The 18,346-nt window shown below is 50.1% G+C and overlaps 1 protein-coding gene across 34 annotated transcripts in view; it reads left to right on the top strand.

Moving 5' to 3' along the window:
• RBFOX2 (RNA binding fox-1 homolog 2) overlaps positions 1 to 18,346 on the top strand; it is a 157,110-nt gene that overhangs the window by 85,130 nt on the left and 53,634 nt on the right. For all 34 annotated transcript variants that reach the window (XR_011090703.1, XR_011090713.1, XR_011090714.1 and 31 more), the window contains one exon: positions 12,547 to 12,771. Coding sequence is in view for 24 of the 34 variants with exons in the window: in XM_068665163.1 (XP_068521264.1) it covers positions 12,547 to 12,771 (225 nt within the window). In the remaining 10 variants the exon portion in view is untranslated. The remainder of the gene's footprint in view (positions 1 to 12,546; positions 12,772 to 18,346) is intronic.

Here is an 18,346-nt window from a genome sequence, read left to right as displayed (position 1 = left end):
CCAAGCCAGCTGTGAACCCGCATCCTCAGAGGTAATTTTTGGAGGGTCTTTTAGGTCTTTAAAGCTGTTGTTGGTTAAAATATTGCGAGAATGAGTTTGTCTGGTAACGTGAACTTCAGAAAGGTAGGGAAAAAGAATTGCTGCTGAGGTCTTGATGCTCCGTCAGAAAGTGGGACTTCTGTGCGCTTTGTCTTATTCACTGAGACGAATCTAAACAGAGCAGGTTAAATCAGATTAAGGGTCCCCGAGCTGTGTTTTTTATCCGTTCTGAACTCGTAGCTTTAGGCAGCCTGGTGGCAACTTGGCCGAAACGAAGAGGCTCCTGAAATCAGCCCCTTTGCGCGGAGGTGGTGACGTTCCCATCCCTCTTGGCTTGTGGCTCAAACGTGATTTCTTAAGGCTTTTTTTTTTTTTTTTTTTCCTGTTAGCAATGCTCTTAATTAGCTCTGACAACGAGCTGCGGGAGTTGCAGCGAGCGTGGTGCAGAGGGAAGGAAGGAGAAAGCTGTGCCGGAGGCTGCGGGCTGAAGCTCGCCTGGGAAGGTCCGTGCCTGGTGGGGAACCACACGGGCAGAAATGCGGCTCCCGGCCGGTCCTCTGCTGAAAGCAGAAGTATCCAGAAGGCCAGAGGGTGGGTAGGAAACTCTGAGCGACTTGGTCTGTCACACGGAAGGGAAGAGGAACAGCTCGAGCCGAGCAATCGGAATTTCTTAATATCTTGGGGGAGCGTAAAGGAAGGTGAACCATCTAAGGAGAGTGCATTTTGGAAAGGAGCACAGTGGTCTCCAAACCTTCCTAGGGCTCCAGGTTAGCTGTGAGGCTTGGTGCATTGCTATATGATTTTTCTGAGATGCTCTTTGGCGTAAATCTCAGCAAAAAGAAGTTGGTGGTGGGAAAGACCCGCGTTAGATGGACGTGCAGAGCTGTGCTGCGCCTCCTGGGCTCGTATTTGGGTACGATCTCTTCAGCGGATCTTGAGTGGATCTGCTGAGCGCCTGGCTAGCCCTGGAAGATCTCAAAACTTCTCTATCTTCAAAGAAACAATTCAAAACAGTGCATTTCTTGCTTTCAGCTCGTTGAAGGATCGACATCTTGACCGCTCGTGCTCCAGGATCTCCTTCCTCCCTCAGTCAGTGCTATGCATTTCACACGTCGCACCTCTGAAATTCGGAAAAACTGGCAGGGGCAGCTGAAATCTTGTGGTGTTTTCGGTCAGCTGTCAGTGATAGGAACCCGATCTCTGGCAAACCCCTCCCTCCCTCTCCCCAGGGTGCCTGCTCTGCCATTTGCGTGCCATTAGGGCTGATATGATCCAAATTAACTTCTTCAGCTGTTTACATTTACTTTCTGAGTCATGAGAGGTCTGCGGGAGCCACGAGGTTCGGTGTTGTTTTCCTTCCTAACACTTTTCCTTTTGTCTTCTAACGAACTTTTTATCTTTTCTTGCCTGGGATCAGATGCCTTTTTTTTTTTTTTTTCCCCACATTAGCGTGCTGGTGGGCACAGGGCCCATCACGGGAATAATCGGCAGCTGCTCTGTCAGCGGAGGAGCACTCATTATTTTGATGTCTGCTGCAAAATGGTGGCTCCTGCGCTAAATGACTCGGTGAGGTAATTGCTCGTCTTCCAGGATATGCTGCTTGCGCTGTGCAGGAGGTCTCTTAATAGGATAGAAAAAGCACAAGGTGGTTTTTTTTGGGGCCAGGCTGAGCCTGACTTCTGAGCGGATCCTTCTTAGTGATGTTGTTGAGGGTTGTGGTGGTTGGGAGCAGGGATGGAAAATCCTGGCACTCTCTGCTTGCAGGGCAGTAGGATTGGTGTCCCTGTCTGAGCAAGGCTGCTGTGATTGCTATTTTCTATTTTTGATATAAAACGTGTCTTTTTGGAGGTGTTGCTGCTCCTCTTCCAGCAGCTTGCAGTAGGAAGCTTGTTCCTGATACCTCTCAAGGCCTTCCCTGCGTAGGTAAGACCCAACCACCCTCAGGGAATGGTTTGGGTTGGAAAGGACCTCAAATCCCACCTGGTTCCAACCCCTGGGTTTTCTGAAGGTTTCCCTGCCCTGTGTGACCAGTGGATGTTTTATGTCCTCTGAGTCCGGTGAGGTAAGTGGTGGAGGCTGGCACGAGAGCCCAGTTTTGAGCATGGCCGTGGATTTTATGGCCTTGTAAGTATGATCCTGAACAAGTGCCTTAAGGGAGTCTGATTTCCTTCAAAATCCACTGCAAATTTTTTGTTCCTCCCTCAAGTTTTTTTTTTTTTAAAAAGTTCCTTCATAGGTGCAATTAAGAGGGGAAAAAAAGAAAAGCAAGCTTTTAGCACCGTGGTGGTTAAAATCGCCCCCCTTACCATGAATGGCATGCAAATGACAGCTGATTAAATGAAAGCACTTTCTGTTATGTCCTAAACCTGTTTTCTAGCCAGTTTTCTCCATGCCAGTGCTGGCCAAGTTCTGTGCATCTGTCAGCATCCCAGGGAGAGCCAAGCAGAGCTGCTAGTGACGGAGGAGCACCCGCGTGCATGTACTGCTTAAATGAAGGAGAGGAGCTGCAGGGGAAAAAAAGATGGGCTTTCACGGGTTCTTGCTCGACCAGGCAGTGAGCTTTTGGGTTTGGTGGTTTTGGTTTTGTTCCTCTTTCAAGGTTTGCTCTGAAGTGGCCTCATTTCTGCGGGGGCTTTAAGCAAATTCTCTTTCCCTCATCACTACGCCCCAAAGCCAGCGGCCCCAGAAGAGGTAAAAGCACACCTCGCTGGAAAGTAGAGCACCTTTTTACCTTTTTTGCGGTGTTTCTGCCTGTTTGGATGGTAACTGGAGCTGTGCTCATGAATATTTGAGGTGCTCAGGTGCCTGCGAGGGCTGGAGGGATGGGAGGTGGTCGGGGCAGGAGGGGCAGGGCAGGGAGCGGCCGCGGCCCTGCGTGTTTGTGTCTCCTCTCTTATTCTAATAGACTTCTCATCGGGATGAATGTGCTCTGAAATATTTATTGCCCTCTTTAAATATTCATCGCTGCAAAGGCAGCGCAGCCGGATGGCAGCAGCAGAGCCTCGAGGGACAGGGGCTGCAGCAGTCCTTGGCATTTCCTCTCAGTAAGACGATAAATATATATATACGTGGAAAAAAAAAATAAATAATCGGGCATTCCCCTGCTGCAGGATTGACAGGAGCAGCCAGGCGTGCATCTTGGTGTTAAAAGTCTGGTTTTTAACAGAAGTTTGATGCGTGTTTGGTACCTGATGTCCATCATGTGTAAGCCGCTATTGCGCCAGCTTACGTGGGGACGCTCTAAAAGTTGGGCACAAGCGGGGCAGGGTTGTGGCAGTAACATCTGTTCAGTGTCCACGTAGCCTCTTTTTCGGGGCTGAAGCTGCTCTCAGGTGTGTTTTCACGTTGTGCTTAACCTAGCACGACCGCGGGCTGCTGCGAGGAGGATGGTTCCCCTCGCCTGCCTGCCCCGGCCATATGCCGCCCTGCTGGGGCAGATAGCGGGTGAGACGGCTGGGTTTGGGACCGAACAGAGGAGTATTGTTTGGATTCATGTTCTGGCTGTGGCCGTGGCATAACGAGGTCTCGCAACAGCCAGGGGAGGCAGCAGAATCGCCTCTTCCGAGGCTGCTTGGTGGTTTATCGCATTAGCTGGGCCGTGTCACTCCTCAATCGCTTGTTTCTCTCCATAAGATTAGGTCATTCCGCTTATAAACGCGTCTGCTGCTTGGTGTAATCTGCTTTCCGTGCTGTTCATCGACTTCCACCAGCTTCTCGTGGCTTTCTAGAGTATTGCCCTATAGATCCACCTCTACGCGCGTTGCAGGCCGGTATGTCTCACCCTGACACCTCTCTTCTGAACTGTGTAACATTCGCAGCGTAAAGGCACGAAGGAAAGGACCGAATCCTTCCCAGTAGCTGACTTAATGACTGTCATTTAGAAAATCAGCAAACAAAATAAAATGGTGCCTCTTACCAGAGCTGAATTCATCAGACTCAGCTCCTGGCTATTGGTTTTCCTGATGCTTTTGCTCATTTGATTAAATATTATTAGTGCCCAGTGTTTTTTTTTCCTAACCATTAATGTACTTTCACAGAATAATGAGTTGGCACTTAATTTTTTTTTTTTAATGATAAGCAAGATAGGTTGAGGTTCTCAAGTTTTTTGGTATACCGTCATGTTTTGTGTCTCCCCACCACCCTCCCAGTCTTGTGGTCACTTTGTGGCTCTTTCCTGTTCCCTTTTGAGTTAATTCCCCTTTTAAAATGCATATGTGAAAGCACGTATCTTATTTTTCATCTAGCCAAGGCCACACACTGAAGTAATATTGCTCTCATTTTCTTCTTGGTAATATATCCAGATGATTTTACTCATGCTTTTTTTTTTACCAGGCTATTGCTCTGGTGAGTTGCTTCTCTGTGGCCTTCTATTCCTTTCCAGCATCCCTGCTTTCCAGGATACAGAACGAAGGCTTTCTTGAAAATGGAAAACTCATCTTGGAACAAATGAATAACGAGATAGGGGAACGCGTTGCTGGAATGGAAAGTCATTGTGGGAAGAAATCTGCATTTTTTAAACTGTCAAAATTCTGTTCTCGAGCATATGCCAAGTCACAGATTTCCTCCACCCCGCACCCCGAGAGCAGCTTGATTATAATATTGTTGCTTTGTTATCGAGTCCTGGCACTTGAGTCACAGATGAGTCTCGTTTGCCTTGGCTGGGGCCGCGTGCATCCGAGCCCGTCTGTTCGGCGCTGCATTGTGGCCGTACCCACGGTGAGGATGTGACAGGGCTGGGAGCTGTAACTGCCTGCATTGAAACAACAAAACACACAAAAAAAGCAGCCAACAGCACAAAAGAGATCCTCAGGAGGAGCTCTGGTGCTGTGTTTCGGTATGCTGCATCCGTCTCGTCCCCCACCTTTGCTCCGTAGTCACGTCTGAAGGCGCAGCTCCGCGCTCTGCTTTCTGCCAGCTCTGCAGTTCTTTCCGAGGCATTCAGAGCCTTCCCAATTGATTCCAGATGTGCTCGCCTGCCCGGCGTTTTTCTCCCTTCCTCCTCCTCAGCTGGCAGAGGAGGCAGGGCTGCTTTTCCGTGCGAGGTGCTGGAATCGGTACGGGCAGGAGGGAGGGCTTCTTGCTGGCCGGGGAGATCAGGGGGATCAAAGGGGCCTGCGTGAGTACGATACAAATGAAGCTGTCTGGGCTTTGAGGTTTTCTTTTTCTCACTAGTTGGCCCTCATCAAGTAACCAAGCCAGCTCAGAGCAGCACCCCCATGCAGCTCACGCCGCTGGCAGCAGGGGAGAGGGGTGCAGGGAAACCAGGTACCAAAAGGCATCTTCAAAATCCTTCCTAGGAGAGCACCAGGTACAGAGAGAGATCCGGAGGAGTCTGTCACATATGGGTATGTCACGCAGGAAGGGCTTGGAGAAATTCCTGGGACTAAAGTAGATTTGGATCTTTCAAAGGGGCTGAATGAAAATCAAGGGTTTAACCCTCAGGAAAGAAGCCCGAATTCCTGGGGCTGCAGGGATAACCAGCTCCACAGTGCAGCTTGGTGATGTGCTTGCAGGTACAAGGAGACAGCCTGTTCCCAGAGCAGGGATGGGGGATGAAGAACCGCTTCCTGGTCCAGCTCAGGTTCCTGGTTGGGTTTGAAGAGGCAGATGCTGGTTTTTGGAAATACAGCATCACCTGGAAAGCTGCCATTGCATCGGCCTTGAAACAAAGCCGCCTGAAGCGAGCGATCTGCCTGCAGACCTGGCTGGGATGGCTGAGCTGTGCCAATCCCCTGCCATCCCGGCAGAGAGCTACCGTGGGTTTTTCCCACGTAGCTTTCCCAGAGAGCTACCAGGGATTTTCCTCCCTGTGTCCTGCGGCCCTTCTTGTACTGAGCAGCATCGGGGATCTGCAGGTTAGTGGTCGACTCAGGCAGAGAAGCAGTGCAGGCAGGTCCCCTGCAGTTGCGTATGTACCCAGGTATGAGGGTGGGCTTGATCTGATGCAGCCATGGACTGTCCCCAGACGAGCCATCACCCTGCTCCTTCCCTGCTGCTGGCCTCTGGATCCTGCTGCCTCCCTGCACGGGAATCTGCACTCGTGCGACTGCGAGTGTGATCGGTTTGCTAATCTGCCCGAAAAGCTAATCGTGGTTAGCTTGGATTAAACATACGTGACACATCTGCAGCGCACTGTCTCTTAGCTGTGATTCATTTGAATTCTGGTCCAGAAGAGGAAACTTAACCCTCTTCGCCCAGCGGTGAAGTCATCTCACTCGTTTGGGGGATGCTTCTGCCGCTCCGGGTGCCTGTTGGATCAGTGTGTGACTAGATTCACCGTATTTTGAGGCTTTATTTTCATAGCAGTTTGGTAAAAGCTAGCTGTCTTATGGAAATCTCTCTCCCAAGAACATTTGACTATGAATGCAACGTGGAAAATGTTCACGTGGAGCTGAGAACACCGCCAGGGTAGGTGCTAAAGATTGGTTTCGAACAGGAATCTGAGCCTGGCCTTTCATTCATGCTGGCTTTTCTTGCTTAGGAAGCATCCATCCTGGGGACTTTTTCCTTTGTTCCCAACCCCCTTTCTCCCCAATAATTTTCAGAAGTAGTTTCATTCCTAGTACGGAATGGAAACAGATGTTGGAGCCTTGATGGAGTCTTGTGAAGCACAATTCTCTTTCTAATCAACCCCAGAGAGCGTGAATTGATTGAAAGCATTTGTTGGGACGCCTTAATTGCCAGTAACATTTAACTTCTGCTTCTTTTTTTCTTTCTTTCTTTTTTATTTTTTTTGGAAAGGGGAATAATGTAGATTTTAGGTGGAGGAAATCCGTGTTCTTAAAATCTCAGGGTGGGCAGGTACATTTCAGGCTGTGGCTCTGGGCCTTGCTGATGTGCTACTCTCAGGCTTTGGCCGTATCCAGCCGGGAGCCTCTCTGCAGGTTGCCCAGGGGCTTCTTAATTACAGAAGGGCACGTTCAGCACCGAGAGCCCACATCTGCACGTAGGGATGGAGCAAACCTTGGCCAGTCCTGGAAATAATGACAGTGTGGGGATGAGTAAGTGCTTCCTGTGTGTAAGGGTAAGATAAGACTATAATTGTCTTTCTTCCTTTCCTACAAAAGAGGGGCTTGAACTTCTTTTTTTTCTTTTTTTAAAAAAAAAAAAAAAAAAAGCCAGCTGCTTTCTTTTACCAAACAGTTTTTGGTGGCCTGGAGTGATAGAGCGCATATTGGAAGATAACTTGTTCTTCCCTTGCTTTACATATCGAGGAGAAGGAAGGACAAGATTAGATAATCTAGTGGAAGCTCGCACCGGGAAGTTGAAGAAAACATGCCTTTAAATGGTGAGCGAGGTGCGGGTCTGTGCCTGGGCATCTATTTTGGTGGAAGGGTAGCTTATTTAGGCTTAAGCTAAGCCAATTGAAAAAGCATGTCCTCAAATGATTGCATCCAATGTAAGTAACAATAAAAAAATGTGCCTCTAAACTTTGCCTTAACAAATCTGACATAAAACTCCAAATTCTTGCAAAACTTTTCAGGGGTTCAGGAGGCATTGCTGTTGTGTCTGCAGTAGCAGAGTCAAAAATCCCCACTGCGTCATAAATCTAATGAAAAGCAAGCTCCAGGCATGGAGGTGAAATCCCAACCCCCCTCATTTTGTGATCCTCCTCAAGGTGCTTTTATGATCGACCAACATCAAGGAAAAAAAAAAGTTGATTTTATCAGTCTGGGTCGCCAGACAGACAGACAGACATGCTGGCCTCGCTCTCTGGAGTCTCAGCAATGCCTTTGTAGTGCTGGCTGCAGGTGTGGGTGTCGGGTTGGGGTCATGCACCCAGCCCGGTCCAGGGAAGGTTTGGGCAGAGGTGAAGATTACCAGGGGCTGGTGGCATAGTAACTGTGCTCAGAAGTTACCTTGTGCTGTCCTAGGTCTTGTAATCAGTAACGCTTGCTGGGAAGGCATGTTGTCCACATGGATTTTTGCATTTTTCTCTTTTTGTTCTCCTTCCCTTGTGTCTTTCCCCTTCCTTTTAGCTTTGTATGGCCTTTTCATTCCGAACCTTTCTTTCCATAGGCTCTGTACCTATGGGGTCGGGTGCTAAAGGACTGATTTAGAGTAAAAGTTTGAAGTTGTAAAGCTCTTCCCATTCAGAAGCTGGTCAATAATGAAATGGCGATGACGTGGAAAGTGTTATTACTATGTTTTGGGGTAAAGAGCTTGTATGATGTTCCCAGATCCCAGAAGGGTTCATGTGGCTGAGTTTCAGCAGGACAGGGGAGATGGAAACACATGGCTGCACCACCCCATGCATCACTTCAGCTTGTGTTTGACTGTCTTCAACACAAACTGACCCTAAAGAGCAAGGCATAATTTAGATTGCTCCCTGATATGCTCGTTATCATCAGGGGGCAATTTGGGGATGGCCTGGGAGAGGGTTAACGTGTGCCGTGTGCTGTGGCTCGCCCCAGCTCATCCCACTGCGGGTGCCCCAGCCCTTTGCTCCCCCCCATCTGGCTCCCGTTCTCTTCTTGCTCTCTGCCAAGCCGCTTCAGTGCTCTTAACTGGGAACAAAACTAACCTGATAATAAAAAGTACTTCTTAGTTCTCTTAGTATGTAAGAGGGCGGCGGCTCCACTTGGAGCCGTAGCACCCACGGAGCCCCGGGGGAGGCTGTTTTGGGGAGGGCTGGGAAGGTGAGCCCGCTGCAGCAGGCTTAATTCGCGTTCACAGTGAGAAGGGGGAGAAGGCAGCCTGTTTTCTCTCACTTCTCTCTTGGTCTGCTACAGCAGGGTTGCAGGGTGGCCCTTGTCTGCTCCACGAGGAGCCACACGAGGCCTCTTCTGCGGGAGCCACGTGGCAAATTTGCCTCCCCAGGGGCCTCTGTGACTTGCTCAGAGGGGGACAGCGCCGTTCCCTCATCCCTATCTCGTTGGGCTCTGCAGATCCGAGCTCCGAGCACTTTTTGCTGTTGACGAAAGGGATTAGGGCTGGCACGGAGAGCAAACAGCCGTAGCCGGGAACACACCAGTCGTCACAAACACCTTAATTGCCTTCAGCTAGCCGGGAGGCAGCTCCTTCCAGCCTCAGTAACACAGGCACGGCAGAGGCTTGTCTGTCAGCAGCGGGCTGGCCCTCCCCGTGCCCTCAGCAGGCATCTGCTCACGTCTAGCCCGATGTTTTGGGGCTTACCAGCAGTGAAAGGTGCCTTGAAGAGGCTCACGTTTACGAGCTGTAACATTTCCTTGAGCCTTTCTCCGAAGCTCGTGGCTCTTCATAAGCTACCGGGCAACACCCAAGTTGTGGCGCTTCCCAAAAGCGGCCCCTGGCAAAATAAACCGAGCTTTTTGTTAGCTGACAGCTTTACGGGAGCGGGAGGCCTTTGTGTGTGTGGTTGCGGCCCTGGCGCTCGGTGCCGCGATCTTGGATCACCACCTGCTGTCTGCTGACAGAATTCACCCTAAATCCCCTCCGCGGAGCCACGGTGCTTCTGGTGGAGGCTTCCCCCCACCCTCTGTGAGGTGCTGCCACACGGGTTTGCTTAAGGCTCGTCTGCCCAGCTTTTGTTAATTAAGTTACTGCTGCATCGCCTCGTGGAGCTGTGTCCCCGTTCGGGGTTTTTCACTGCCTTAAAATGGGTTTTTGAACAAAACGTGGGCTGAGCTGCGTAGGCCAAACCCCGACCTGGAGATGGGAAGCTGGCAGCTCGAGGACAAGGCCTTGGCTCTGTAGGGCTGAGAGCAGGGCCCGAATCTGGGAACCTGGTCTGATATTTGTGTCCTCTGTCCCTTTTTAATGCCCTGGTGGTGTGAGCTGATGGGGCAGGTGTCCGAGCTCGGCCCCAGGGAGCTGCTCCGAGCCCCGCAGATAAATAAGCACTTGCTGTGGGAGCGGGGGAGCTGCGGCCGCCATCTACCTCGCAGCTGAAGGAAGGGGCTGTCTGCTCCTGAGCGCTAATTAGGTTCATTTCATCCCATCACACACGTCGCTAGCAGCAGCAGTCGATGGGGGAGCGTCGCTGGGCTTTCTCCATCCTGAGATCCTGGCATCTGTGCACGTGTTTGGCAACGGTGACCGCCCTTTGGCATGGCCACCTCAGTCTGTCCATGTCGAGTCCCAACGTGGGGAACCTCACGAGTTAAACCAGGCAGTGCTGGCGATGCAGTGAGGTATGTTGTCGAGACAGGACAGACCAAATAGTTGCAGCTCAGCCCTTCTGGTTGCATCCCCCCCCCGCATACCTCCAGCGAGGGTTTTCTCACTGCTCGTTAGACCTCCTGGGAAGTGGGAAAAGCAACGCTCCTGACTGCAGGGCTTCCCCTGGAGGGTTGGAGGTAGGGAAAGGAGTTCAGGTTCTGTGTTTGAAGATAAATGGGATTTTTTAATTTTTTTTTGTTAGTTCTTGAAAATATGAAGTGTTGGGTAAATGTTGAAATTAGGTAGAGTAACGGGAGGGGAGGATATCGGTCTGCCACGAAACCTGCGGAGAACACCTCAGGAGTTCTTCTTTGTAGACAGCAGCGGAGACAGGACAAGTAATTCCACAGCACTGAAGGAAATTAAAATTATATATATAAAAAAAATAATAATCAGATGGGAAACGTGTACCTAATCATATCATGAGAAAATAATTTGAGATCCAGATACTCCCTCGGATGATGAAACCTGGACAAGCATAATAGTGGTAGATCTACAGATAACCTGAGACATTAAATTAAAGATACATTTGTAATAAAAAATATGATTTCTGCATGTGTTAGTAAGATTGCTAAAAACCGAAGTGACAGTGGTATTAAAACATTGCATTCTGTACCAGAAATTCCTTATATAAAGATCTTAGGAAGGTCAGAGAGAAGTAATAAATAAAGTTGCCAGGTTATTTTGGCTTGTGAGATGTGATTAAGCTCCAAATAAATATGTATCATCAAAACACCACGAGAGAGAGAGATAGCATTTTTCATCCTTCAAACAGTTGTAGATAATTGAAGAAAGGAGAGAAAATATTTAAAAGGTTGCAATGCATTTAAACCAGAAGGAGCAGTATTAACTGGGGGGGGGGGGGGGGGAAACGTTGAGAATAAGATGATACAAGGTTTCTGGGCTGGCATTTTAAGTAGCCTAGGAGTGAGATTAAACAAAACGCTGGAGTATGTCCTTCAGGGAGCAACTCTGCACTGTTGAGAAGATGGCATAATAGGTTTTGTTGGTGGCTAATTAGCATTCCCTTCCTCCTATCAGGGATCCCACCAGCTTGCGAATCTGGTTTGTTCGAAGAAAATGAGAAATAGTTTCTGCTGCGGCATCTTTCCTGGGGTTATCTTACCGATTTTTGAAATTAAAAAAAAAAAAAAAAAAAAAAGATCGGTTTCATATTTAGCTCTTAATGTTTAACAAAAGAAATGGGCTGGCAACGTGAGCTGTATGGAAACAGGCGGGAGGCTGGATGTAACGAAACGTGGTAAGCAGCAGAGAGCTTGGAAAGACAGCAACGTGGAGCTGGAGCTCGCCCCACAGATCTCCAGCGGGGTTGAGGCTGTTGGCAGCCCCACACTATAACGCTGGCAGTGAGCACAAGCACAGGGAGCCATCCTCGTTTTGGGGCAAAGACCCATCCCTTTGCGTGAGGGCAGCGCTCTGCAGCCTCACCCGAGGGAGACAAAGCCAGGCAGCCACGAGGCCTGGGTACGCCGACGTCCGAGCAGATTTGGGACTCGGATGGCATCTGAATGAGCTGGTGCTGGCTGCATGCATGCTGTCATCGTGCCCTTTGCCGGGAAGGGAAAGTCCCAGGTAGCCTGATAAAGGGGCTGGGAGGTTTGTCCAGCTGCAGTGGGGGCCCTGCAGCCCCGGTGTGCTCCCTGCTGCAGGCTGTTTGGTAATTCCCCGCCTGCAGGACAAGCTCCTTTCCCCCCTTTTCCTCCGTTGATTGAAGCGTGCTGGTGTCAGAATAGGCTCAAGTACCTCTGGGCTTTGTGGGGGAGGACCCAGGGCTGGAACAGCAGCCAAAATTTAAAATCAGGATTAGTCTGTTGACACGCACATAAATCAAACAGCCTTGCTATCATAAATCTTCTCCGTGGATTTCGCTGCGGCGGCGGTGAAAGCGGTAGGAGCGGTGCTGCGGGCTGGGCCTCCTAGGGTTGGGTTTCAATGCCAAGGCTTTGCTCCTGCACCCCGGGGGGCTCGGGAAGGTCTCCCCAGCTCCCCCCTTTTCCTAGCTTTGAAGGGATCTTGAAAGCTAGCACCTTGTTCTTCTATCTCTGCGTCCGTAGCAATCGGTATCTGTGTTTTCCTTAGCAAGCAAACTGTACGCCCGATAGCTTGTTCTCCGTATGCCACCCAGCAGCGAGAAAGTTGCCCAAAAGAGATTAAAAACCGGTGTCATAGTTCGGAGGAGCGAGGCGTGCTCCTTTTGATAGAGAAGATAACGGCAGACGGTGCATTATTACAGCGGCGGTGGGTGGGATGTTGACACGGACTGTTTGTGGATAACCTCTCCGGGTGATGTTTCCATCTGCCTGCCGCGGTGCAGTAAAGCCGCCTTCTGCTTTCTCCTTTCTCCAGGGTAACCAGGAGCCAGCAGCAACTCCTGATGCAATGGTGCAGCCATTCACCACAATCCCATTTCCGCCACCCCCACAGAACGGGATTCCCACAGAGTACGGGGTGCCACACACTCAGGACTATGCAGGCCAGACCAGCGAGCACAATCTGACGCTCTACGGGAGCACGCAGCCGCATGGAGAGCAGAGCACGACCACGGCCAGCACGCAGAACGGATCTCTCGCAGTAAGTGCCTGGGGCAGGGTCGCTGGGCTCTCCGGCCAGGGAGCTGCTTCTGGAAGAGGCAGCCACGGAGCAGGTGGCTGACTCCTTCTGAACTATGCAGCACATCAGTGGTGGGCTCAGAAAGGAGACAATCACAAAAGGCCGGAGGTTCTGATGATCCAATGCTACGTTCTTGTGCACGTTCTCCTGTAAATAGGTCTCTGGGAAGAGGAGCCGTACCTGAGAACCGTGGTTTTTCACCACGGTGGCGTTGCCCAAGGACGCTCCTTTCTAGAAGGATTAGTTACCTTGAGTCAACTGGCAAGTGGTTCAAGTGAACGTGATGGTGGCAAGTTCTGGAAGGTTGACAGTACAAAGGATTAGGGAGAGCGCATGTATTGTAGGTGTAATCCCAGTTCATTTCTGCTTTCGGGAAGCTAACAGAGTAGAAAAACACTTCTCTTTGACTTTCTGAAGATGGCAGGAAGCTTCAGGGGCAAAGATGGGAGAGAACCTCTCAGCTACTAGGCATCCATTTACCAAACGAAGATTTTCACCTTCTTAGTTTTTTTTGCTTTCTTCTTCCCATGGCCTGGAACTGGCACTGGGCAACATGCTGGCAGATTATCCCAGGAAAAGCTTTATCCACCCCTTAAGCCACTTGTTAAGACTTAACTTCCTAATAAAGAGCCTTATGGTGAGAGCCTTCGGTGCTCAGGGGCGGATTTAATCTGTTAATGCTTTCAGTTTTGCTTGTAGTTGGGTGTTTGGCTCGCAGAGATTATTTTTCCCCCGGTAAGTACAGAGTGAATTTAGTGCCAGCGATGGGAAGAAGTGATAGTGCCAGCTCAAGTGTGCACGGTTCCCAGCGTGTGGCTCTGCTCTTTCTGCACTGGACGGTGGCTGCGCGGTTGACAACGCAGGTTATGGCTTTGATAAGGAGGTCCCTTTGAGTTTATCCTGGCAACGCCACAACTTCCACGTCTCGGAGAAGAAAAGAGTCCAAGCCCAGGAAAGCACGTTGGCAGCGCATAAAAGTAACTTCTTCAGCCTGAGGCAAATGTAAATGTAGAGAGGGAGAGATCAGGCTGGAAATAAAACTTAAAGCTGATGCAGCATGCAGAAATGAAAGTCATCATTTCAGTACCAGGCTGTGTCCTCCCAGCCTTTAAGATCTGGGCTGTCTCCAGCCAGCAGCTAGGATGGAAATGGGGAGCAAAACACGGCGACAGCTTTCCCCGCTGCGTATTTTTGCTGCTCCCATCTTTGCCCAGAGCTCGAGGAGCATTTCTTTTTTAACGGCAGCGCCGCGAGCCCTGACCCTAGCCGAAAGCTCTTGCCAAAGCTCCCTCTGCTCTTCCTTATTAGGAGCCATCCCCGGGGCGCTGCAGGGCCGAGCTCTGCCTTTCATCAGTGCGTGCCGGCTCCGCGGAGCCCGCTGTGTGTGCAGGGCAATGCAGGGCAGGGTGGCACGGCACGGCGCATCCCGGCGCGGTGCATCACGGCACGGCTCAGCTCGGCTCCCGGGGAAGGGAGAAGAGCAGCCCGCGTGCGTGGGAGGAGGGAGGGTTGCTGGGAGACTGCAGGGAGAAGGTGGCGTTGCCAGGAGGGAGCGTGACTGGGAGAGGTTATGCGAGAAACAGGCAGGGGAGCGCGCAGCCGGCCTGCTGGCTGCCGGGAGTGGATGGGCACGGTGGGTCTGAGGGCTTAACACGGCTCAGGGTGTGAAGGGCGCAAAAGTGGGCTCAGACCATAGCTGTGAAAGGGTCAGGGTGCAGCCTGGCTGTCGCTGCTACAGCTGGGATTGAGAGCATCCCGCATGCTGGCATGTGAAGATGTCCAGGGGGAGAGGCAAGGCGCCTTGCACGGTCATTCCCATGCTTTACACACATCAGGTTTTGGATCTTCCGTGTCCCTTTATCTGTTCTGTCCAGGAATCCTACTGTATCGAGTTACTTTGATGCCGTGGGGTGCCTTGGGATGTAATTGCTCACAACTTCTCTTCCTCGGCACGCTGATTAATGATGCAGTAACTAGGGGAAGGAAGAAGGCTCAGCAGTGGCTCAAGCTGTTAAGACACCGCCGCACAGGTTGGCTGCTTCATCTTGCACACCAACACCAAGCATCTCGGCTGTCCCGTACGCTGGTTCTTGCTCACGTGACACACACACATCCCATCTACTGCTCTGCTTTAAGGCGCCTTTCCCCTTCACCATTTTGTTGCCTCGCTCAAATGGCAGCGCTGACTTGAACGCAGGAAAAGCTCGTTGCAAGGTGATACGTGATCCTCCCCTCCCCTCGCTGCGACTGACAGGCGCAGCTGCTGTCATGTGTGCGAAGGCGATACCCCGGACTGCATAGCTGGGGGATTTTTTAGCTGCTGACTTGAAGCCTGTGCTCCCGTGGGATAGCTCAGAAATTCCTCCAGCCAGGCGGATTCGGTCCCTCCTGGCATTTAAGAACGAGGCCTCTGCTGCCGCCCGGCTGGCAGGAGAGAGTGAGATAGCAAAAGCTGTGCTCAGGTGGCATGGGCTGCTGCCTTCCCAGGCTGGTAGCGTTTGGGGGAACTGCAGAAGTAACAGGATATGAGGTGGCTTCAAAATCCCTCGTGGAAAGGGGAATTTCTTCTGGCTGGTATCAAGTTATGCAGCGGCCTAATGGGGTCTGCAGTGGGGTCCCTAACACAGGGTGGGAGCTCCTTTTCCTAGGAACTTGGCAGGACCCCATGGAAAAGTCAGACTGAATGGCTTGAGCTTATCAGCGGCGTTGGCCGAGTTAATACCCAGCCATCTGGAAGACTGAGGTCAAACACCAGTAGGGAACTGAAGTAAAATAAAGCCTTGGGAGTCAAAGTCCGTGCCTCCCTCAATGCTCCCCCGGGTTTTGTAAAACCCCCGGGCGGAGGGGAATGGCTGGTTGGTGTCGTCAGCTTTGGGTGAGCTCGGTGCTGGAGCCGAGAGTGCTGGAAAGCATTCGTAGCTCTCGGGGCTGGGGCATGGAAAAGGAACGGGCACATAGGTGGCGTAATGCAAACAGCTGCATAATTTGGAATCTTTTTTTATTTTAGGATCAGGCCTCATCCGCGGGGCTTTGTTTCTTGCCTGGCATGTGGGTCTCCCGCTCATCGTCTCGGAGCATCTGTCCTTTCTCTCGATACTGTCCCAAAGCACAGCTGAAAGACCTGCCTTAAAAATAGACGGAGGTGTAGCGGGCCATATTTGGCCTACTCCCTCTGCCCGTTGCGGGCCGTCTCTGAAGCCGTTGACGCTCTGCATTTCACTTTTTATAGTGCCGGGTCGCCTGGCTTGGTTTACATGGTTTTTTACTTGGTTTACAAGAAGGGTTTACCCCTTTTTGGCTTACATCAGCATGCTTCTCCCTGATGGAGCTGCCGATGGGGCTGCGGTTCCTCCGCCAGCTGAGCTGCTCTGAAGGTGCACTGCTGTCAGAAAGATCTGGCTCCGAGCACTCCTATTTTCTGGCATTCCTTCCATGAGCCACTTCAATTCGCTCACCTGGCAGAAAGCTGTCTGATTCTTCTGCTGGGTTAATGAATTAGGGGCGCTCTTGGAGGACTCCAGCAAATGCTGTTGTCCCAAGGTAAGCGCCCGGAGCGCGTGGCCGGGAGCCGAGAGCAATTGTCAGCTCGCTGCAGCTCCCGGTGCTCTACCCACAGAGGGGAGATTAATCATCCGCTGAACTAAAAAAGCTTGCTTGATAGTAAATGCAATGCACTTAATACTGGGAGCTGATTATTCAACTCGTTTCTCTTGTTAATGTCAGAGGGAAGAATTTGTGTGTCTATATAAATTACCGAATGCAGCTGGAGCTCTGGAAGTCGAGGAGTAAGTTTATGTAAATTACTTTGCACGAAAATGGCAGGTGCTGTCGCCTTGGTGTTATGTTGTCGTGAACCAATATAAAGCATTATTTAATTACAGAGCAGCGTGTCTCTAGGCGTTTTGACGTGCCATACCGAAGCATATTTAACTCATCTGCTGCACCATAAAGGGCTATAGGCTTCCAGATTCCTTAAAGAAGGCACATCTGCGGTGGGGGACCCCTGCTTATCACGTTCAGGGGCAGGAGGGGGAAGCTGCTGGGTCCTCTGGCCGTGACCCAGGCATCTAATAAGGGTTTAGAAGGAAGGGAGCCAACAGCACCACAGGGCTTCCTCAACTTCCTTTTGTAATGCACGGATGATGTTATAAGGATGACTTTCCCTTGGGTATTTTTTTTGCCTGGTCTGAGATTAGCAGAATTTTCCTCTGTAATTATTTTTCATCACTTCGGTAATTAAAGCATTTGCTCACGTAAGGTATTTCAGGTGAGGACTATGTTTAATGAATATCCTCGCTTACCTTTTGATACCGCTGAGCAAGTAGATGCGAGGAGGCACCAGCTCCAAATAAGTTACCTAGCTGCTGATTGTTTAGATACAGCAGCTTGGAAATCACTGTCTTGAGGTAGCAAACTCTGACATCTAACATCAGAAATTTGCTTTGAGGATGAGGCAGATTATTTTGCTTGTCGGCACTTCCAGACTCGTGTCTGGTGAGGCAGGTTTGAAAATGATTTCAAAAGAGAAATAGGGAGTAAATCAGAAAATATCATTGTGTTAGAGTATACAGCTGTGGTAGTTCTGCATTTCTCTCAAAGGTTAGAGCAGATCTTGAAGTAGTACAGAGAAGGATAATAGCGATGATGAAAAGGATATAGCAGGTTCTTTACGAGAAGAAATGAAATCTTCACAGGAGAAGAGCTGACAGATGAACGAGGGAATGTGAGCTATATAGAGTATGGAGAGGTATGGGAAACCAAATAGGGAACTCTCCCATTTTCACTGACTAGGATGCAAACAGGGAATAAGTGGCATGCATCAAAACAAAACCAAAAAAAACGCAACCCCAAAACACAAAACCATTTTGTTGTTGGTTGTTTCTTTTTTCCTTCCATGTAATGAAGATTTTAACTGGGGAAATCTTGTTCACAGGATGCTTTAGAAGTTGAGAGTATAAACAGGCTCATAAAACTCACTAAACATTTCACGGGCAATAGATTCATTGCCAGTGAGCAGCTCTGAGGAGGACATGAACCAGCTCAGTTTTCTGGAGGCTGAGAGGCTGGAGGAGCATCACCAAGCATTTGCCCTGTTTGGCCAGGTGGCATTTGTCTTTAATAAGGAAAGGGGGCAAAAAGACTAAGCTTTAGTGTGTCTGAAAACAGGTACTTAGCAATCAGAATAAATACGCCCTAAATTAATCTAGCTGCTGGAAACGGTTAAAAGCCCAGGGAAGTGGTTTGGTACATCCTTAGCCATTTTTTTTTTTTTTTGTGAAGCTTTTGGCATACAAAGCACTTGGGCACATCGTTAGTTGTGCCTGTACCGTAGCCCAGTTTTTTTATATAACCATGCTTGGCATCTCTGAAAAATGGATACAATGCTAAAATAAAATTCGCTGCTGTTGAAAGGTGATTATTATCCCCGAAGCAAGCGCAAGCTCCTGTGCCCTTTGCTTTCAGGTGTGTAGCTCCCTGCTTCTCTGGTGAGGCAGGAGAGAGGGGTTTGGTGTCCAGAATCCAATTCTTCACTCGT

This window comes from Anas acuta, chromosome 1 (genome assembly GCF_963932015.1).
Source record: "Anas acuta chromosome 1, bAnaAcu1.1, whole genome shotgun sequence".
Classification (NCBI taxonomy): domain Eukaryota; kingdom Metazoa; phylum Chordata; class Aves; order Anseriformes; family Anatidae; genus Anas; species Anas acuta.
This window is presented reverse-complemented; position numbering and strand designations above follow the sequence as displayed.